The sequence below is a fragment of the Anser cygnoides genome, chromosome 10 (genome assembly GCF_040182565.1).
Source record: "Anser cygnoides isolate HZ-2024a breed goose chromosome 10, Taihu_goose_T2T_genome, whole genome shotgun sequence".
Classification (NCBI taxonomy): Eukaryota; Metazoa; Chordata; class Aves; order Anseriformes; family Anatidae; genus Anser; species Anser cygnoides.
Genome location: NC_089882.1, coordinates 12,726,609 through 12,749,697, shown reverse-complemented (window position 1 = coordinate 12,749,697; position 23,089 = coordinate 12,726,609). Strand labels below are relative to the sequence as shown.

At 39.7% G+C, this 23,089-nt stretch overlaps 2 protein-coding genes across 2 annotated transcripts; one reads left to right on the top strand and one right to left on the bottom strand.

The window, feature by feature from the left end:
* Positions 1-300: 300 nt before the first annotated feature.
* On the bottom strand, positions 301-9,435 carry CHCHD4 (coiled-coil-helix-coiled-coil-helix domain containing 4). Its single transcript, XM_048070984.2, has 3 exons — positions 9,307-9,435; positions 7,126-7,224; positions 301-1,466 (listed from the first exon to the last, which is right to left on the bottom strand). Exons 1-3 carry the CDS (start codon positions 9,326-9,328, stop codon positions 1,171-1,173), a joined length of 417 nt encoding a protein of 138 aa, XP_047926941.1. The 5' UTR covers positions 9,329-9,435; the 3' UTR covers positions 301-1,170.
* A 111-nt stretch (positions 9,436-9,546) lies between these two features.
* Positions 9,547-22,126, top strand: TMEM43 (transmembrane protein 43). The gene is made up of 12 exons (XM_048070330.2): positions 9,547-9,702; positions 10,309-10,458; positions 11,493-11,627; positions 12,323-12,417; positions 13,178-13,227; positions 14,736-14,805; positions 16,562-16,632; positions 16,785-16,906; positions 17,545-17,619; positions 17,701-17,802; positions 19,320-19,437; positions 20,421-22,126. The coding sequence occupies exons 1-12, from the start codon at positions 9,691-9,693 to the stop codon at positions 20,621-20,623; spliced, it is 1,203 nt and encodes a 400-aa protein (XP_047926287.2). The 5' UTR covers positions 9,547-9,690; the 3' UTR covers positions 20,624-22,126.
* Positions 22,127-23,089: the final 963 nt, after the last annotated feature.

The following is a 23,089-nucleotide window of genomic DNA, read 5'->3' as shown; positions in this document are numbered from 1 at the left end:
TCCATAGGTATTAAACTATAGTGAATTACTATTAAATTAGTTGTACCTCTATACTAATTCTCACACAGTTTACTAGCTCTTCAGGTCCTCTATAGTGCTGGTTCATGATCCAGTCAACTATGGCTACTACAAATGCTTTACATTTTTTACACCTTCTTGCTTGAAGAGAAATAAAGCAGCCAATGATCTTCACAACCCACAAATTGATTCCAAGTTTCATCCTTGCAATGCAGAAGAATCTTTCCAATACAAGCAGCATTAGTTTAAAAACAAAACAAAAAAACAAAAAAGAGCTTTCAGTGAAGGTAAAAAGTATTTGCTTTTTAATATGCACTTAAGTCACAGTATTTGTTTTGAGATCATTACACCAGGTAACATTTTCATTGTATTCTCGAAGTATTTTCTATGAGCCTGTCTAAACATTGAAGGCATAGGCGTTAACTAAGGGAAACGAAAAACTGCTTTAAGAACAAAAATAAAGCCAGTGATCAACATTCTTTCTATTCATTTATATCAGTGGTTGCACAAGACATTGTTTTTCAAAATTTAAAAGCCATCACCATAAGCAAACGAAATCAAAGGAACCACACACTTCATTGTTTTTCTAGCAGTCCTTACCTGATGTCAACAGTAAAATGCAACCCAAATCTAATCATACGATTTGAAATTATCTTACAAATTTTAGATTTAGGCTATTTTCTGCATCTTGTATCATTCTAGCAAAAAAAAATCATTAAGGAGAAACAATCATTTAATGCAATTTCTATTAACAGAACAGAAATACATTACAAAAGAGCAGCTACCGATCAGAGCATACTGAAATGAATACAGACCTGGTGCACTACCAAACTTTTTGCTGACAGCTATGTATATTTAAAGAGATTATTCAAGTCAAAACTCAAGGAGAAATTGAGGTGTGAGAACAGCTGTTAAAGTATTAACTGTGTCCGGTAACAGTTTATACAGCACACACACATACTGGTTCTTTCTGCAGTATTTATTTGCAAGGCTGTAGCACTGAGAGTTCTCCTTCTACAATAAATTACTTACTATGATACAGTGTATAGAACAATGGTGAAACATTTCTTGACAACTCAAAAGACAGACATTCTGCAAAAGTCCACGCCTCTGAAAATGAGAAATGGAGACAACAGCCTCCTTGCATCTTCATTAGCTAGATCCTTTCTCTTCTTTGGCAACAGAAGCCTCCACAGGAGTATCTTCCAAATCTTTGCTTGACTTCTCTTTCTCTTCATTTTCATCTTCTTGAGGGTAAAGATCTGGGTATTTTTGCATGCATTCCTGCATGGCACGGAATTGGTCCACACAGTCTGATCCCTTTATTTCTTCTGTGCTATAGTGGAAACAAGAAAAGGCTGACTTGAACTGCTCCCCACAAGGACCACTAGCCATTCCACCCAGACACGGGCAGTTCCAATTGATATCTCCATTGGGCAATATCAAGCCTGAACAAACAAAAGAGAGAAGAAAAGTTAAACGCTCCTTTCAAAAATTAATTTCATTCAATGAAAGCTGCTAAGCTGCAGGTGTAAGTGGAAGTATTAGTAATACCATACTAATTCTGTAGCTTCAAGAGTACAAAACACCTCATGTTTCCTGGCCCATTTGTTTCTCTCTGATCTTTATGATCCATTATTGGGCACAAGCAAGACTGGTTCTATATCTATGCCTGAATTAAGGCTCTGTCCCTTGACCACAGACCACTTAGAATATTCTAAGGCAACTCCAAAAGGAATCAGAGTCAAGTCAATCCACTTGCCAGACTCTGTCAGGGAAGCATGAAAGCCTTAAAATCACATCACACAGGACATAAGAATTTAATTCCTGTATTAAAATTAGAATTCTTTTAAATCAAGCTGAATGGATGCTTTTATTTCTTTGTTTTAGATGAACTCTGGAACACTAATCCAGGACTTCTCCCCTCAAAATTTGAGCAGGAAATCCATAATAACAAAAAAAGAAAATCAGTTTCTTTTAAGACATGCAAAGATTAAGTCTCATACGGCAGAACAAAAGGAATAGTGAGAGCATGACTGTCTGATCCCAGAAATCAAACAGCACTTTAGATGACAACTGAAAGTGAGTTAGGTAGCATTCTAGACCCTAAATAAACTGAAGTAGCTGGAAATTTCTGCTCCAGAACAATTAGTCATCACAGAAATACTTTAATGATGGAATAGCAAGGTGGAGATATAAACGGGGAATATGCTCTTTGATATATCAGCTGATTTGCATGATGGAGTTCAAGCAGAAAGCCAGAGAACTCATTTTCTCTGTACATTTTAGAAAATCCTTTAAACAGTCAGGTAGGAAAATTTAATATGATGGACCTGTTAATGTGCACTTCTGAGGTTGCTATTAATAAGCAATACAACTTCATTCCCTTTCTCTACTTTGTGAGAATGTACATGTAGTTATGTTCATCAATGAAGAACAATGAAGAAAAATGCTCTGCAATCCAAGCTGGTTTATTCTTCACTTCAACAGTTTTCTCCCCTCCACTCCAACAGAAGACTTCCCTAACTTCATCGCCAGGCTGATTTCCTGCAGGAGCGTAAAACTGAAGTTTAAGTACTTTCCCTTTAGAGGAAGGTATGCAACTACCATTATTAGATCGTAAGTCTGTAGAAGTTCTGATCTGAACAAGAAATTATGAGATCATGAAGTTCCAGATATGCTTATTGTTGTATTAACAAGAACAAAAGGAAAATTTTACTCAATACTTCGCTCTCAGTCACACCAGTTCAGCAGAAAATTTCACTAAGTCAAATCTCAGTGCTGATCTCCTTTTCATTCAGGAGGTAAGTCTCCTCAGCATGACTTTGTCAACTACAATATTGTCATTTTTCATAGATAAAGCTTTATTCAGCATGACAGTTTTGTAAAATATCTGCATTAATCACTGTACCGACAAGATATACCTAGTACAGTGCATCGGGGCACCTAGCTGTCTGGAGGAGAAGCAGAAAAGCTAAGACAAGGAGATGGATGGCTGGTGCCAGATTTCTTCTTGCCAAAGATGACAAAGGAGAAAGAAGGGATGTTGACCATACAGTATAGAAGAAAATTGGCTTGCTTTGTTAACTAGACTTTGAAGTCCTATATTCTTCCTAACATCAGCCAGTCATTTTTTCAATACTTAAAAAAACAGAAAACACAAGAGGAGCTTTGAAAGGTTCTTGAAGATTACACAGCAACAAAATTACTTATAAAATATTTATCTTTAATAAATACAAATTATTCATTTTGGAATCAGAACTGCTTGTGAGCATGCAAATTTTAACCATAATAGAAGAGTTACCTGCTAAACAGTACATTCCTGGATATCACATAAATACCAGTTGGTACCTATGTGACTGAGGTGGCACCAGTGTCTTATGTTGTTCGGACAGAAACCACACTTTAAAAAGCAGATAAATAACACAAACATTTCCTTGCTGATAATTACAACAGGATGCACACTTAAATGATTCAGTGTGTCAGTTAGATAATAACACAGTTAAAATGGAAGCAGTCTTCCCAAGTCACAAGTCTGCAATAGACAAGGTTACCATCTTTAATTCTCCGAATTAACACTTCTTTCAAATGCAGCCTGAATGTCACTGATCCAGTGGGATATAAATTATTTGAGCCTGTACTTGGGGGAAGAAAAAACACCTGTTTACATCACAGGAGATCAAGGCTTGGGTTAGCAATCAACTGGTAACTTCTATTAGCTCGTGGGATCTGCTAATATCACGGACAAATGCGGAAATATTTGCGTTGCCTACTGAAATCTCATAGCTGATAGGACAGAAGTCAAAAAAACCCCCACCACCATACAGCTTTATTTTCTTCCAAGGGAAACAAAGCACAAGTTTTCTTGAGCAATCTAATAACTAAATAGACTTCTCAAAGACGAATGTCTGTTAATGCCAGATGCTACGTAAGAACAAAGCAATAGTAGAAAACTACATGTTTATCTTAAGGATGGGAAAGGCTCCTACAAAAAAAAAAAAGGCTCCTACAAAAAAAAAGCAACACCAAGTAAATTAAAAAAAATCAGTTGTATTAAAAAAATACAGATTATTATGTATCTATATGATAAAACTATTCTTTCTCAATATGACTGTTCTGTATACAGTACAGCAGAGAAGATAAAAAGAGACATAACAGGGGATTATGCCACAAAAATTGAACACTGGAAACCAAGTCTTCTATTCAAAGTAGAAAGTAAATTAGAAAAGCCTTCCTGTTACTTTATGTACAAAGCCCTTTCCAATTTTCTTTTAAATAAAACCCACACAAACCAGAGCTTCTGCACTTCAATGTATTCTAGAACGTTTTGCCCGTATGTCTTTCCTGGCCACAAATTTCTCTCCCATTAGATGCAGCTCATTCTGTGATGTGTGAATTGTTTTGATCTGCTGCATTGTAACCTGAGGCTGTTCAAGTGAGAAGCTTTCAGAGAACCCTTAAAACATGGCAGCAACTAACCACATACTAAGAATAAACTTATTACAATTTTTAAACATCGAGTTTCACATTCTGAATTATACAGACACACATTGTCACTGCGAGGTGTCCCTGATGTAACCAGCTTCTGGCTTTCTCTGTTCTCTATAGTTCAGGAGGAAGGTGATCTAGCATACTGTAAATACAGGATTGTATACAAATACACATATCAGAGGAATCAAAGAATATGGCATTCATAAAAGGAAGAAGCAGCTCCTTTAATTTTTGCTAGTTTATAATCCAAATAAATGGCACAACACTGTGTACTCACCAAATACGTACAAACAGAAAAATAATAATTCGGGGTATAAGGACAGAGACAGAAGACAGAGAAACCCCTTCTTTAGAGGCGCCAAGTGAGTTGTATTTTATGTTTGCATTCTGAATCATCATACTACGTCTCTGTATTATCTCTGTGTTAGATCTGAGACAGGCAGCCTTTCCTCTTAAAATCCAGTGTCAAAAATAGATGCTTAGTTGCAGGACCAATATGCACCCTCATGCTGTGGCTACATACCCAGCTTTTGTTAATTGAATATCTTAATTATCACCAAAGAAAGACCATAAATGATTGTAACAGGGAAGACGGGCAAACTTGAAACTACCACATGTAACATCAATACAGCTTGCGCGTTTTGATTGCATACCTTTATTTAGTTCAACAGCAAGCTTCTTTAGCTGCATACCACACAAGGCAGCTTAACAGCTCAGTGAACAATAAACTCTCCAAAGGTTTGTATGCGCTACAGATGTGATACCCAGAAAAAGTATCTTCCTTTGCTTTATTTCGCAAGCAGTCACCAGTTTTTCAGAGGGAACAGAAAGCAACTGGCCAATGAAAAGCAATTGGGAAATTCATGGTGCCATTTAATCATTAGAGGCTGTTATCTCTTCACTTAACAGACCAATAATGGACTATAAATTTGTCTGAGACAGGAATTAAAAATTCAGATTTTGATTCATTTCCACATATCATACTGACCAGAGTAAATACCCTTAAAATTAGCTCGCCTCAGACACTGTTTTCCACATAAGGGTGAACTCCTTTATGTGAATCATTTGTATGTTCCATCTTCTGCACAAGTCAAGGCAGTAACAGATATGTGCCACTTGGATTTTATTGCCTTTGGGTGTCTCGATATGAAATCTTTAGCAGCTTAAGCACTGCTGTCATGACAAAGATGGTGACAAAGCCCAAAGCATAGACTGTGTCCACCACGTAGGCAGGTCTGGCATGGCATCGCAGCCAGAAAAACACAACCTGCCTGAAAACATGACAGGTAGAGGAATTCCTGACAGATACTAAGCTGCAGCTTTGAAACATCTTTCTGAAATAAGACACAGCCACCTTACGACCTAAGGCAACTTGATGTTTCTATATTCACTTCTCGTTATTCTCATGTGGGTCATTATAAAACTAACAGATTCTGTTCACATGAAATAAAACATTTGTGTATATATGTTTGCTGCACATACAGTTCTAATGAAACCAGGATAAACAGCTAGAGTGCAAGATCATTTTCACACAGCTCTATGTAAGAAAACAAAGTTATTTTAACGACACAGAAAGATACGGTTCAAATTAAACTACATATCACATCAGTTAACAAAGCATCCCGTGTGCTACAGCTGCTAAACAGTGCTTAAATGCTGCCCTCTAAAGGTCACACAGCCACTTGCATATCTTCAGTTTCTAACAAAATTTTAGTCTCAGTTGAGCTATAGGCAATGAAATCGCACAAAGTGAAAAGGGTAAAAGATGTATAAGCACAAAGGCAATTAAAAGAAAAAAAGAAACAACAATTTCACAGACATTCAGATCATTTTGTTAACCTAGGGCAAAATTTTGTTAATCATCATGATAGGAACAAGGTATTTCATTCACCCATTAGAAACAACCTAAAATACGCCCTATATAACCAAAATATTAAGAGTCAGTCTCAGAAATATTCTGATTTTTTAAGTCTCCTGAACTAATTCATTTGCAGGTTCGATGTACTTTCTGTAAGATCTATAATCTTCATTGAAAACTTGAACTCACCTCTTCTCAAGACAAGATGGTTACACCTGAAAACTAGTGATTTGAACTTACCTGTCATGAAATAAAAACATTTCACATCTACTGATTACATTGCCACTTGTACCATATAGGATAAGTGATAAACATATAGGATAACAACAAGAATTTACACTTTTTAAGCCCTAACTATGTTAATACAAGAAAGACTTTTTTTTCCTGGATATCTCTTCGGATATACTATCCGAAATCATAAGCCATCAAGTGATGTATTTGAACAGGTCACTTTGAAAGATTGTGACAAATTAAGGAAAAAAAAGCCCGCCATTTGGAAAGCATGTCATTTGCACTGTCCTAATTTGGAACTTAGGACTGACAAGAGTTTGTGTGTTTATTTACTGAACAGATTTCTAAATTTACTAAATAGATTGCTTATTTAACGAATCAGTTGCCCTGCTATCAGTCTGTAAAAATGAATCAATAGTTTGCTCCTACTTCATACAAAATTTGGTGGTTTTGTTCTTTTTTGGGGATTGTCAGATTACCATATATGTCACATGTCACTTCCTACTTCTAGCCTGCTTACTACTGACCTTGTTCTTCATAAGGGTCATCTGGGTCATCTGCAACCAGTTCAGCACTGCTTGGTGTTTCATGGTCCTCCTTGGTCACAAATATAATTTTGTCTTTTCCTGTCGCATAGGAGACAAAAAGCAAAAGTTCAGAGAAAGCTGAGACAGAATGAGTCATTTACAAAGCTGCTGAACAGCACGAGATGATGAGATATTCAACATGATGCTCTGGTGGTAATAGTGAATTAATTCTACTGTACTTATTTATCACCTTCAATTACAAGTTGTTGGTTCACAGGAACAAACATAGAAAAACAATCTGGAAAGTATTCACAGGGAAGGTGATAAAAACTATATAAAAAGACCTCGAAATAAGACCTACAATAAAATCAGTGGAAGTTAAAAAAGATTAGGTAGTAATTTATCTAGAAAAATGGTGAAAGAAACTGAGCCTGTCCTCTTTGTACCACGCTCATGTACCTGTAGGAGATTATTCTCATTAGTCAACAAGAAAAGAAAAAGACATAACCAATTAAATTGATTTACAATAAACATTTGCATAAAGCACAGTTAGGCAATGCAAACAAATGTCTACAGAGATTGCAACAAGTCCTCACTAAAGAGAAACAAGATAAAACAGGTACTTATTTCTGGAGGAGACGAGAATCAACTGTCAGGACTCACAGAAGCAGTAGAAGATTGCACGTTATTCCTGAGCTGTGACAGCATTTAACATTCCTCAAAGAATTTTAATTTATTTATTTATTTATTTATTTATTTTTAAAACACCAGCATCCCCCTCCCCACCCTAATGGAGGCGGGGACCAACACAGTGTGGTGACACGAGCTGGGTGCAAGCAACCCAAGAAAGGAGGTGGAGAACATGAAATAGTTTGGGAAGTGTTCTTTTAAAGCACTCATTTAAATAGTGTTAGCATACATAATAACAGATCGCCCATTTATTTGTCAGAATATACAGAAGCTACCTGAAATTCTTTTCCTCTACAGTTCCAGTTTTCGCAGCAACAAACCGTAATGGCTGCAGATCACAGCACAGTTCATTGAACTGTGAAGTTAAAAAGTTGTTTTGAAACAAGCTCAAGCTACTACTCTCCTATAAGGACTTGCTCAGCTGAAGGGGTTTAGACAAAAAAGGAGCAGTGAAAGCAAAACTATACAGAACTACAGGCAACCGTTCAGTAGGATACTCATTAAGATCAGCAGTCTCCATTAGGGACCAGTGCCATGTTTTGCAGTTATTATGTGAATTAAATACTGAAGAATACCTTAACGGTGTTGAACCAACTACACCGAACCGTGCTGCACACGTTACCAAGGGCAGAAAAGCACCAGGGTGTGCTTCCTGCTCCGGTGCCACTCCTGATTTAACAAAGAGGTTCTGAAGGGGAAAAAGGAGGCTTGGCTGGAAACCAGGGCAGAGTTTCCCAACAACTCTGTGAAACTATAAAAAATGTTCAGAGGCAGGAAGGTCACTACAAGGACGCAGCGTATTAGAAATTAGTCGCTCCTTGCATCTCAATGTGACCTCAACCAGCAGCTGCTCAGTGATTCCCTTGGCTTTGCATTCAGACATGTCTCACACATTCAAACGTGTCTCAGAAGCAAATAAACCCAAGTTCTTTTTAGGAAGAAAACGATTGTCTTTTTTTTTTTTTTCTGTCAATTCTGCGTTGTACTCCAGCACGCTTTACACCACAGAACACCTCAGGATTTCTTATAGGAAACTAGAAACACATGAACTCTAACCCCTATTACTCTAACTGTAATTTTGTAGGATGCCATAAGTCAATTTATTGATCTTATGATCCAGAATATTGTTAAATCAGGTTAAAACCATGAAGCAAAGAGGACTGTAACTTAAGGCTGCCTCATCACAGCATTCAAACAGCATTCAGCGTGCATCACCAGCTTCCTGAACTAGAGAAAAACAGCTTTTAAAACTAGAAAACGCTTCTTTCTAGCGTAAAACCAGTCACGTTATCAAACGGGAAAGAAAAAAAAGCACCAAAAAACCAACCCCCGGGGCAGGAGGCGGCCAAGCCTCAGCAGCCCCAGGACCCCTGCAGCAGCCCAGGCCTGCCCCCCCACTCAGTGGCCGCTTTCCCTCCCCGGCACTCGGGCCCTGCCCGCCTCACCCCGCCCCGCCTCGCCTCCCGGCGGCCCGGCCGGAGCCCGGCGCACCTTCTTGCCTGCAGTAGGACATGGCGGCGCCGCGCACACCACGGCAACGGGCGGCGGCGCGCGGCTCCCCCCTCACACACACTCCCGCCTCCGGAAGCGGCCGCCCGCCGCTGAGGCGCCTCCTCGCCGCGGCGGGAACGGAGCGACCAATCCACTCAGGACTACATCTCCCAGAGCGCTTCGCGCGAAGGGGGGGACGCCATTTTCTTGCCCGCCGTGCGGTGGCTGGTGGTTGGGACTACGCGTCCCGGCATGCACCGCGGCGGTGGCTGAGGAGAGGCGTGAGGCGGGGTCTGCCTGAGGCGGGGTCGGGCGGAGCGCGGTGCTCGCGGCGGTTCCTACGGCTCGTCCCGGGGTGCTGCCCGCTGGGGGAACGGCCCCAAGATGTCGAGGAACGTAAGTTTGGCCCTGCCGCCGCCCCTTCTCGCTCTGGGGGCTTCTTCGGCTGCCCCGGGGTGGTTCGCGGCCAGCCCCTGCAGCCCCCGCACCGCAGGGGGTGTAACCCCCGCTGTCATCCTTTAACGCCGCACCAGCGAGGGGGGCGATGCCAGATTTGTGTTGATAGCCCTCTTTGGTGCCCGAGCAGCGTTTATTTTAAAGTATGCTGGCGCTTGCCACTGGCGAAGTAAAGCGTAACGTGTTATTTATAGCTGTGTTGTAGCTGGTGTGGAATCTGGGAGCATTACTCAATTTCTCATGGCCCGAGTGCGGGGCGTGGGCACCAAGTTGGGAACGCTGGGACTGACTGAAGGAGGCCTGGAGGGATGGGCTGAACAACTGTTAAAGCAATTGTTTTCTCCATCAGGTTTAAGTTTGCTTATTGACTGCATTTCTCGTATCAAAAGCATGACCTGGTATTTAATAAGAGTGGGCAAGTTTAGGCCCAAGGCAGGAGGTACTACTTTGCAGAGTAACAGTTTTAACAAAACTACAAAACTCATTTTGGAACAGAATGCCTTCCCCTTTCACACCGATACTGCATTTTTGGTTTATCTCCAACAGTTCTCTGACACAAGCAGCAAAAAAGAGCATGTTAAAATCACAAGTGAGGCCAAACCGGGGTTCCTGGAGAGGCTCAGCGAGACCTCTGGAGGCATGTTGATGGGACTTGTGACATTTCTTCTGTCTTTCTACCTTCTTTTTACCAACGAAGTAAGTGAAGTACTGTCAGTCTTTATACACCGCTTTAACATGTCATAGCCGAATTGACATTCAACTGGTTTGGCATGTATAGACGCGCTGAAATTGTCATGCTAAAGTTTTAATATTGCATCCATGAAAAGAGAGCAGTATGTCTGGAGAGTCTGGTGCTTATGCTTGGGATGTAACAGAAGAGTGAAATCACAGGGCCACAGATGTTCTTTCTATAGAACAGAGTGTGACAGAGACGTAGGATGTGTGTGGTGGGAGGTAAGATCCAAAACCTATGAGGTGGTGGGGAAACAGGCTATATATAGTGTTATTGAAAGAGGCTTGTATGAGACAGTCACATTCCATTCATCTCCCTTCTTGAGATAACACAGGGTCCTCATTTCTAGTGCTGTTACAATTTCGTTAAAGGAATTCATATTCCATGTTGCAAAAGTGAAGGTGTTAATTATTCTCAGTGTTACTTTGTCTTGGTTTTAGATTTTAAAAGTAATAAAAGTAAACAAGGAATTCTTACACCCTACCCTTGCAAACGTGCATGATTTTGGCAGTTTTGAAGTGAGGTATTAGACCTTCACTTAGGTGAATTTTCACCTAACACTTTCTTTCGTACCTCGACAAGAGGAAAAGGAACTACTCCCTGTTTCAGTGACTGTGCAGGAAAAAAATTAAGTAGTCAAGTAGTTATACAAGCCTTTGGAAAAAGGATTATAACTAACATAATTTTTGCAGTCATTCAGGAACAATAAGGTAAGAGATGAAGAGCAATAATTTTAGACCTTTGTAATAATAAACTATGTGTGTTTGTGTAGTTAAGTCAGTGTTAATTGTCCTGCTGCATGGGTAAGAAGTACTGCACCAAACTGTCAGATGTGGAGAAAGAGAGTGAAGGATTACAAGTGGGTTTTGAGAGCGTGCCTTGAGTCTGAATGTAGGAGTCCCAAGGGTCTGCAAATTGCTTGTCTGCTAACCTTTTTCACAAAATACTGCAATATCTCTGTTTCTCTACAACTTGATTTTGTTTTTCTTGATTACAGGGACGAGCTTTGAGGACAGCCAAATCTCTTGATGAAGGACTTTCTCTTGTGATTCCTCTTGATAACATTCACAGTGTGTCTCAGCAGAATGAGGGGAGACTAGTGCACTTAGCTGGCGCTTTGAGCACATCAAAGGTAAATACAACCAGCATCTTGAAGATAGGAGAATTTCAAGCTCGGAGGGAAGAAATCTTTGCTGCCAATTAAAACTGATATCCAGGCAGAAAACAAGTAGCTTGTCTCCTCTCCTGTAAGAATTACGTGCTACCATCCGAGCTATAGTTCTTGGCCAAAATCAGGGAGGTGCTGTACAGCACCAGTCTTCATTCTCCTAAGCAACATGCTGTGTTTACCCTTCCACTAACTTGAAGGATAATTTCAGTTTCCTTTTGCATAAGGAACCTGTTGTACATTCATGGCATTGTAAAGTGTTTATGCTTTTACAGTACAGATGGGATGGAGATGCTACCTCATGTGTTTAAGGTACTTAATTCAGTTGTGAAGTTGTTAAAGATTTTTGAATGAAAGAGGCCGTGTGGTGAGAAGGCAGCACTGATGCATCGTGTTGCTCCTTTGGCCATGCAGAAGTAACAAACTGGAGAAGCTTTGATCCTCTATTTCATCTTCTGGGACTTTTGCACATTGTCGCTTTGTTTAGAAACATGTTTTTCTTTCAATTCATGTTTTCTAAAGGATGAACTTTACCTTTGCTCTAGCAAAGTAATAAAAGTATAGTAGTAATAAAAGTAATCAGTAATAAAAGTATAGTGTTTGAATTTGTGAAGTACAGCATTTATACTGACTTTTTTTTTTCTTTATATTTGATATAGCCTTTGTTTGATCCCAGCTATGGGCTGACAATCCATGCTGTCAAGCTTAAGCGCACAGTGGAAATGTACCAGTGGGTAGAATATGAAGATTCTAGGTCAGTGAAAGAAACTTTTAAAAGTTGTTTATGAATATGTTGTCTTAACAGGATCCCATTAACAAATACTCTTTTTGTTTTCTTTTCCCACTCACAAAGCCAAAAAAAAAGCCACCTACCAACCAACCACACAACTGAACTCTGTCAGGAGAGTTCTGGAATTCTGGGGTGTTTCATGGAATCACTTTAATTTCCTTAAAGATGTCAGGTTTTGTAGATGGCTGATGTTGCAGAATTTGCATTTGATAAAATCAAGGCTGTTTATAAAATGTTTCCACTTCCTGATTTAGTATAGCTTTGTATGGGGTTTGTTGACCTCCGTGCTGTGGCTGTGGCTTTTTGTTTTCATTATTGTTGTCCTGTTCTGGGCTTCTTCAGAAACCATTGATTTTTGGTCATATGTGTTTTCAGCAGAATTCAAAAATCTTTAACAATTTATGGAAAAAATATAAAACACTCCTGTTTTTCCCAAAGGCCCAGCTGACTGCTAACCTTTCTAACGTTCCTGAAGCTTCTCCAATGTATTGATGTTCTTTCTGACTGCTAGGAATTCCATAGTTCCACCCCCGTAATATTCCCTGCCTGTTAGTTGATTAGCCAAATCAAAACTGTTATTCCTGAATATTTGGTCCTGATTTTTTTTTTAAATAAAACTTTATAATCCTCTTTTTTTTTCCCCTGTGATTGCTAAACCTTTCCTTCTGTTCTTTAAAACTTGAGCATAGACCATGAAGCCAATTCTTTTATCTTTTCTTTGCAGGGAATATGAAGAAAATGGTGAGATTAAGAAAGAAACGAAGTATACATACAGTAAGTTGACAAACATATGTGCTGTTAGCAAGCAACTGCTACAGAATATCTGAGTCTTGTCTTGGAAATCCCAGCGTTCGGAAGAGCATCTGGAGATAGGATGTGTGCTCCAGGGGTAGGACCCATAGGGTCCTTGGTGATGGGAGATGGAGAGCACACTGTGCAGAGCTGGGAGCAGAGTGTGTTCAGAGCTACTTCTGAGATTGCTCTTCCAAAGTGTTGTAATTAGGCATATGTCAGGTGTGAGCAGAAGAGAACAGACAGGGAAGAACAGCGTAGCTCCAGCCTATAAAGGCAGCACGTTGAGAGTCTGTTTAGGTGTTGATACTATCTAATGAAAACCACCACCACCTTCTGATGTGTGCTGTAGTTTTTGCCAAGTATTTCTTTTTTGGTAGGAGCAGAAGTGGGAGGATCATTCTGATCTACCCAGTGGCAAAAATAATACTATTGAGTCATTGTGTATCTGGGGATGAGTCTCTCTGCTTCATTTACTCCCAGTTAAAGCACGTGGATACGTAACGTGGGGGTGCGGTTTCTGGGTGCGATCACAAAAATTTCCCAGCTCACTGTAGCATGGGGCTCTGTAGCATGGAGATCTGTAAGGAGCAAAGTTAGTGGTGGGTGTGAGCTATTAAAAATGGCAATTTAAAAAAAACAAAACAAAACAAAAACAAAAAACTGTGCTCTCAAGATTGTTGGATTCTGTCCAGGAAAAATTGGTATTTTTCTAGATCCTGGTGGGTTGTCCTTGTCTGGCAGCCAAGGGCCTAGATAGCTGATCGCTCGTTTACCCTGCAGCCAGATTTGGGGAGAGAATAGGAAAAATAAGAACAAGAGAGTTTATGGAGTCAAAGACGGGGAGATCACTTGCCATTGTGGACAGAACAGGTTTGGTTTGTGGAAAACTAACTTAATATATTGTCAGTTAAATAAAATACGTAATTACTGATTTGGATATTGGGAAAACCCCTTTGCTCCCACCCTTTTCCAGGCTCAAGTTCACTCCAGACTCCTCTCCCCTCTAACCCCCTACTCTGCTCTGGGGATGCGGGGAGCCTGCTGTAGCCCAAATGAAGGCAGTGTTATGCATTTTTGACAGTGGCAGCTACAGGTTCCATCTCTATCTTGTTTGACTGCGCTGAAATCTGCTAGTTCCAGCAGAGCTCACAGCCTTTCCTTGCAAAACCAGTTTGATCCCAAAGACTGGAGCCAGGACTCAAAGTCTGATCAGGGAAGGTGCCAACAGGAAAGCTCCCACTGAGTGAAGATGAGTTACAGTTTTATCTCTAAAATCCCTCTCTAAGCCCTTACATTCATTGCTAATATGTTAGGAGGCTGGATTTAAGTATCATTACAGACTATCACATTTTGTCTCTTGATGTAAAAAGTATTACTGTGAGTGTAATTATGTAATTTAGAACTGATTGATTGAGAGGTGTCTTCAGTAACTAAGATCTCAGTGGCAATTCTTTCCATCTTCTCAACCTTCGTATCATTTTCTTTAGATACTGAATGGAAATCTGAAGTTGTGAACAGCAGGAATTTCGATCGAGAAATTGGACATAAAAACCCCAGGTAATTTATCACCTAGCACAGTCTCTCTAGATTCTGTCAATGTATGTGATCAAAGATGAGAGCTCCATGACTGATCTTCATGACACAGCAAAGTAGATGGAAAGTGTTTGCCTTTTTCTATTTGGGAGAATTTAGGCACAGATAGGTAGCAGTTTCAAGCTGCCTGGTGGAACCAGCATTATGCTACTCATTAGCCATGGCTGGACATCAGGCTATTATTGTACCTCTGGACCACGTGGTTTCCGTGTGGGAGAAGTTGAATGGGTTTCTTTCTGGCTTTTATTGTCTGTTAGTGTAGGCTATTACTAGTTCTTTCTTCTCTCACAAATAGAGTGAGAATAGCAGGCATCCCATGAGCTTGCCATACCACTTGCATGCTGTTCTTTTAAGCTAGCATGTATGAGCTCAGGCATATTTGTGGCAATTGCTTTTATATAATCAGTTTTGTATTTCTCTCGTCTGCAACATTTTAATTACACTGCGGTGTGCCATTTTTAATACTAAGTTTTAACTTGCTTGTCATTCTTACAGCACCTGCTAGGTTCCTTAGGATGCAGGATACCATCTGGCAAAAAAAATAAAAATAAAAAAAATGTGTAAGTGACAAATACAGCCAAAGGAATAGGAGAACCAGGATCTGAATAAAACTTACAACTCTGCCTAATCTCCAGAGCTTTGTTTTGGCCCTATGGGCTCATCCAAATAAACTGCCCTTTATTTGGAAATACTACGTTAGGAAGGAAAATGAAGACATACACGTTTTTAATTATAAGTCCCAAGTAACATAGACCTGTTTAGATGAGAATGGAAAAAGGATGCATAGATGACATACCTGCTTTGTCTCTTGTCCCCATGCATGCTTTTTTGTTAACGAACGTTCAGTGAGCATTCTCCAGCAAATGCAAATCTGCACTTGAGAGTAGGGAATATTTGATTAGTGCTATTGGAGTACATCATTTAAAAAGTGCTGCAACTTAGAATGCTTCATCTGAGTGTACAAACCAAGGAGTCTGAGTGTAACTGTGGTGGATCCTTGCCTGAAACAGCACTACGTATGCAGACATGATGAACTTTAGAATACATACTTGGCATTAATGAGACTATTTTGAGTGTGTACAGCATGTCTTCCTTTCATCCATCCATCTTACTGTTTATGCAGCTTAATAGATTTTGTTTTCAAAAACGTTTATTTATTGCCGAGGAGAATCCAGTAGGGCCACTTATGAAAATGAAGTCAAGTCTGTAATTAAAGGTTTACAGAACTGGGAATTTATTTAACTTGGCCATGATATAGAAGTACCTTTATCTGGAGAAGGTTTATGATCTGTTTTTCTTAATTTAGCAAATAAGATTTAATAACTTCCAGCAGAAGCTAAGTAAATTCAGGCTAGAAATAAAGTACATTTAGACGTGTAGTTAAACATTGCAAGTATTCATCTGGGAATGTGATTAATCATTGTCACTTGAAACATAGGGTCAGCACAGAAAAAAAATGATGAATTCCTATGGTGTGGATGGAAGGTTAAGCCAGGTGATGAGACAGTCGTACCTTGCTTTAACTTACTCTAGTGGTTCCAATGCCAAGAAGTCAGGACAGTTTCTCAATGGATTTGTTCTCACATATGTCAGCTATTTAGCTCATTGAGTTTCTCCTGATGTTTGATACAGTACCTTTTATGTGTTTTATATTACATACTGCAAATTAAGAATTTGATCATAATTCTGGAACTAATCAGGGGCTCTTTCTGTTCCCCAGTGCCATGGCTGTGGAGTCTTTCACTGCTGTTTCTCCTAATGTTCAGGTTGGAAGCTTTGTCCTTTCCAAAGGTAAGAATTGCTTTGTACTGACTTCGTGTCTTCTGTTAGCAGCAGACTTCAGTTCTTTCTGCAACAGCAGTCATTTCAAATGAAGCCAGGAAGCCAGCCTGCAAACTGGCTGTTAGACACCAGACCTGAGCTTGTTTCTTTATTCTGCTTAGGTCTTGTGGATAAGATTGATGACTTCAAGCAGTTGAGCTTGTCAAACCTTGAGGATCCACATGCTGACGTTACCCGGGGAGGAGATTATTTTTACCACAGCGAGAACCCCAGGCGTCCAGAAGTAAGATGAGAAAAAAACTAAAGCAGAAATTGCTATAATGTGAAAAAGAAAGCTGGGGTATGTCCCATTTCTATTTCAACATGTAGAACTTGGGGTACAGAGTACCACATAGGACAATACCGTTAGTACAGTCCTTCAGTGAGAGTGATTGTCTTGAAGGAAGCTTCTGACTCTGCTTGCATCTTCTCTGTTTGTTTGTTTGCTTGTTTTTTTTGTCTAGCATGCTTTTAGATAGAATGGCATGGGATGGTGTTGGGAGGTAGGTTCCACCCGTGCCTTGCTGTACTGAACTGAGTACAAAGAAGTAGCTTGTTCTCAGCTTGTGCTGCTTGCCCTCCTCTGAAAAAAGATGAAATGACAAGGGATGAACATAGGATCTCTTTGGTGTTAATGTGTTCATGCAGCTAAATCAGAGGGGATGTTGCAAAGCAGCATTTGAGCTATCACATTTTGGCTATCAGCTAGGTCTCAAAAAAGTGCAGCTTAGAATTCCTACAGGATATCCTCTGGCTTGACATAAATGCTTAAGAAAAGTGATGATACAGAAATAGCGTTCCCATGCACAGTTGTCTTTTCTGTGATTCTCCTTTGTAAAGAAATCTTTCTCTGTTGATTTGAAATATTCTTCTTATTTGTAGGTGGGAGACCTTCGTGTCTCGTTCTTCTATGCAGGTCTGAGTGGAGATGACCCCCATTTGGGCTCAGCTGATAAGGTGGGTCTTCAGCTGCTTGAGGATTTTGCAAATTCTGTCCCTAACTCAGTAACCAGTAAAATTATTTCTCTTTCTTCCAAGGTGACTGTGATTGCTCGCCAGAAAGGTGATCAACTTGTTCCATATCACACCAAGTCTGGAGTTGTCCTGCAGATTCTCTACCCTGGGGATCTGTCCGTGGAGGTAAGATACCACAGTGTACAAGTGAAGGGTTAAAATTACAGATGGTAGTGCAGAAGCAGCAATGGAATAAGCTCTCATTCTCCCGCAGGCCTGTTCTAGAGGAGGAGATAGCTGATGTAAACATTGGCTTTTCTCCATGCTTTATCTAGGGCAAAGCGTTACAGCCTGTGTTTGCCTTCCTGCTTTCTGCGTGTTCTTTGTGTTGCAGCTAAATGCTGTGCTTCACCTGCTAGCAGTATATAATCTGACTATAGTTATTCCTACTTCTTTTTCCATTTTAAGAAGAAGCTGTAGCTAAACTGTAGTAAAAAAAAAAAAAAAAAAGTCCCCTTGTAATGCTACTGAACATCATTTGCTCTAAGGACTGTTCCTGTGCCTTCTCATTTTGCTTTTATTTTCTCTTCGGTAGCTTCCCACTTACACACACACAAACACATGCTTTTGAAAAGGTCATATGCAAAAACTGTACAAATCAGGCTTTAATTAAATAAACCGTAGGAGCTATCCTCTCTTCAGCCTCTCTAAACAGGGAGTTTAGGCTTGCTTGAAATGTTTATTGCTCTTCTGGCTGAGAAAGAACCTTCAGGCGGTGCATAATGCTCCAATAAATCCTGCATGCTCCAGCAATTTGGTGATTCATTTACTACTTTTAGTAGGTTGGTTTCCATTAATGATTGCTTTATGCCCTGCCGCAAAAATCCCAGATGTCAGGAATTTACAGGAGCTTCCAAAAGCAGTTAAAGCGTTTGTTTTGAGTTGAAAGAGTAGCAGTAGAATCAGCTCTCTGCTGTGAGCTCTGAATCTTCGTCAAGTAGAATTTTAGTTCATTGGAAACAAACTCACTGAAAATGAATAAATTCTAAAGTATTTGTACATACAAGTAGTCAATCAGTCATACGTGTGTCTTTTCCTATGAGTGTTGTATTATTTCTTAGCCATCTGCATGTGTAGGTTTTGTAGAGGGAGAGGGGCACGCAATCCATTTTGAAAAAATCTTTCTTGGAATTCTTGCAAATAGATGTTTTGCTTTGCTTGGTGAAATATACACATCTTTTATCTTTTCTTCTCTGCATACTACTTTTTTTTTTCTTTCATGCAGTTTTCCTTCATTGCCTTTTCTCTCTTCCTGCAAAGATACTGAAACTAAATCTTGCATGTTACATGTACTTACTTGTGCCCTGTTTTCCACAGTAATGTTCAGTGTATCCATTTGCACCAAAACCTGTGCTCACTCTCTCCCTCTCTTTCTCTTTGGTTATAGAGAGTGTCAGAGGGTGCTTATTTAGCTGTCTTAATTTAGAAAAATAGAGGCTTCCCTTGTGCTGCGCTTTGAAATCTCTTGTAGTGTGCTGGGATATTACTGCCAAAAAAAACGCCATAAAGAATGAACTGCAAAGTGTCTTTTACAGGAGAACTTGCACCCCTAAAATACTCTGACTTGTTCAGAATGTACTGGAAAGAGTTGGATCTCAAAAGAAGTTGAGAAACAGACTGCATGTAATGGCATTTGTTTTCAGGAGGTGTTTCAGAAAGAGCACGAGAGTAACACCATGAAGACTTGGGCCCTCCGTGCAGCCGGCTGGCTGGCTATGTTTGTAGGCATCAACCTAATGACCCGAATTGTGTACACTTTGGGTAAGTTTGTGACAGAAAGCTAAAATGACTTAGAAATAGGATCATAATCCACAGAGCGTCCTCTCTTGCTCAGATGTGCAATCAATTAATTTGGAGGCCAGGAAGAATCTTGTTTGATCTTAGATTGGATTCAGTGTGAAAGTCCCTGTAAACAATTGCGGATAAACAGGATTCCAGCACCAGATGGAGACTTTGTGAAGATAAATAAACAAACAGGTATCTCTCTGCCAGTCTCAGAAGATCCCAGCCCAGTGCTTACCAAAATTAGAAGCCAAAGCACAAGCTGAGCTGGTTCTTTCAAGTCTTGCTGTGGCTGCTGCAATCCAATTTCTTTCTACACCCATATACAGGTGGTCTCCCAACAAGTCTTAATTAGTAGTTTTATAATAACTTGTCTTTTGTTATTCTACGCTACTGTGAGCACAGCAAAGAAGTTTTGGTTCATCCTTTTAACTTAGAAGAATGTTGGAATAAACACAGAACAGGAGGATGGTGCCTCAAACTTGCATAAACTTCAAACATCAAAGCTATTATTCGCTTTGATAAACTTTGATACTCCTTATTTATTTATTTATTTACTTATCCATACACATACAACTGGAAGGATTATTTTTGCCAGAAATTCCTTTTTGGCTTGCATATTATTGCAATGCCTTATTATTGCATTGCCTTAGACTTGTTCCATAGCTGCAAGGCTATCTGTCTACACTGCCTCTTAAGCATTGGACAAGACTTCAGACTTAATTTTGCATGACTTCCTGTCTGAACAGATGAGGATGCCATTGTCTTAGATGTTTAGCTGTTGCTTATTTATCAAATGCCTGGAGGATACTCTGCTGAAATGCCTTTTCCAGTGCCCTTGATAATAATTTGAGTCTTCCTTTTGATTGCAATTGTTTATGTGCGGATCCTAGGCATGAATAAGAGTTGCTTGTAAATGATAATCTTGTCAACTACTTTATCCCGTTTAATTCTTTCTGCAGTGGACTGGTTTCCTGTTGTGAGAGATCTGGTTAACATTGGATTAAAAGCTTTTGCCTTCTGCGTAGCCAGTTCGTTGTCACTCTTGACTATCTCCATTGGCTGGCTCTTCTACCGCCCTCTCTGGGCTTTGCTGATTGGATTGCTCTCTGTAGTTCCAATCGTGGTTGCAAAATCCCGTGTTCCACCAAAGAAGCACCAGTGAGAAAGAAGCTCTCGGGTTCTGCACTGAATCCTGGCTAGAAACTCTTCAAGTGCATTTCTGTTCCAGTTACTGCAGCATGCTTACAGCACATCGTGGTTCAGCAGTGTGCACCAGCAGCCGGGGAGGGCCATTCATAAATGTATTATCTATGGAAAAGATGACTGTAGCATGCTATTTGTAGGAAGTCAGTGATACTGACTTCAGGAAAAAGCATTTTGGAGCATCTGTATTCATTATAACTCAGAGAGAAAGCAGATACTATCATTCACCATTTATTAATTCCCCCTGAACTGGCAAATCCTTACCAACAGGTGGGGCACTGTGTATATTATGGAGAAAGTGCCAGCTTCATCACATGGTCTGGGATCTGAAATCCTTAGGAAAAACGTGTTCGTACCTATCTCTGACAATCCATCCCTCTGCTGCCTTTTCTGATTTGTACAGTCATGTGCGCTTCTTTGGCTAATGTATTTGGAAGTGCATCGTTAAAGGAAAAACAACTTTTGACAAAATATTTTTGTAAAATATATCTTTTGGACTCAGTATTTTTAAAGTAACTTGAAGTCTTGAGTGTCCAGGTTAGCCATGCTCTAAGACAGGGAAGATCTGCCAGAAAGCAGTGATTTTCCTCAACTTCTTTTAAAAGTCTCAGAAGCTGTTCTTGGTTAAGCACCCAAAATGGTAGCGTTACATAAAAACTTCAAATTGCACTTCTTTAAGGGGATACTCAGAGGTCACTCACCTTTAACTTTAAAAATAAAACCTGCTGCCTTGAAACAAGACTGGTTAATAATCAAATATATATTCTTTATAATATTTGGTGTGTTTTGCCATACGTACTGTTTTTTTCTTGAATTTCACTTAGCAAGGACAATGAAAATGCTCCATGAAATTAAGTCATGAAAACATTTCTGCCTGATTAGCTTTCATAGACTTAGTAGCTTAAACATTGCGCTATCATTATATCATAAGAACACTTTTCTTGTAGTGTTGGGATGCTTACAGGTTTCTGTTGTAACTAGTACTTGAGACTGTATTCCCCATACCAAAAGGATTTAACTTGAATATACATTGAAGCAAATGTTTCCTATAAATGGTACTAAAATGGAGATCTGATTTATAAATCACAAACATTTTGAGAAGTAGGAATTACCTTATTAGCCTTAATTATTTTCATTCTTCTTTCTGGTATTTTAATATTGTCAATTCAGTCTCATGTCTCTGAAAGCAGTGGTAGCGAGTGGAAGGTTATAGGAAGTGCACGTAGTCTCATGCGTGTAGCTGACATGCATTGGTGATCCCAGGCAGTCTCTATCTGCTGCCCTCTGACTTTTGCTGCATCAAATGAGAAATTGCACTTTGCTGGGGAGAAAAACAAACGCTGGACTGCTGTTTTACTGATGATGCAGGAAGCTAACCATTATTACTATATTAGAGATGAAGATACAATTTTCTACAGAAGTGCTGAGCTTTTGTATGTTTAATAAAATACAATTTTCAGAAGGTTGGTCTGCGGGCTTCTTTTTTGTTACCTTTAAGCATGGCACACTTTGTGTCCAGAAGTTGCGTCCAGGTACATGGAAGATTAGTTTGTGGCTTCCAGGTGAGCTAGTTTTCTACTGTTGGTGAAGATAAATGTTCAGCTGGGTTTTGTATAACCTGCAACTATTTCCCCATCTTGGGAAACAAGTTCCAGATAATCTCGCAGCTGTTACCTGGTCCATATATATATGATAAGGCTGATTCCAGACTACCCTGGTTTTACTCCCCATCACGTACTACTTAAGTAACAGAGTTTCCTTGCCTCCATCGGATCATTTAAGGAGTATGATGGTTCTACTTGACTGGATTCAACATCTTTTATTTTTAAAGAGATTGGGGGTTTACATATGTACTCAACATCTTAAAATACTTTTCATCTTATATATTTGTGTGCCCACAGGAGTAATGGAAAATACAGTAAGATTCCTTTCACAGAAACAAACTTGGTGTTTCCCAGCATAGGCATTTGGGGGTAGCCAAAGCTTGCTTTCAATGTATGTATGCAAACGTTTCTATAGAAACGATGGAAGCAATATTTTTCTTGCCTTACCAAAATCTGACAATGTGTACCTATCTGTCAATAATTGTTCCTTTCTGCTTTGCTCTCCCTTAAGTTGTGTTCACTCTCTCATTTTTTGCACGCTTAGTTTAGGAGCTGGCTCTCTTTGGAGCTGTGTCCTGCCTTCTGCAGTCATTTTGTCTCTCTTTCCCCACTGACTGTATATAATGACTAGACTCACAACTTCATGTATTTAAGTATCCCGAGTTAAGAAGTGCTGAGTCACTTTGGTACAACTGGTATCAGCTCCTAGTTTAAGCAGATGAAAAATTACTGATGCCAGGCAGAGCTGGACTTGAATCCTTGCATTCAAAGTACTTGTCTCAGGGTGTACCTTCCTCCATACCCACACAATGATTAACACA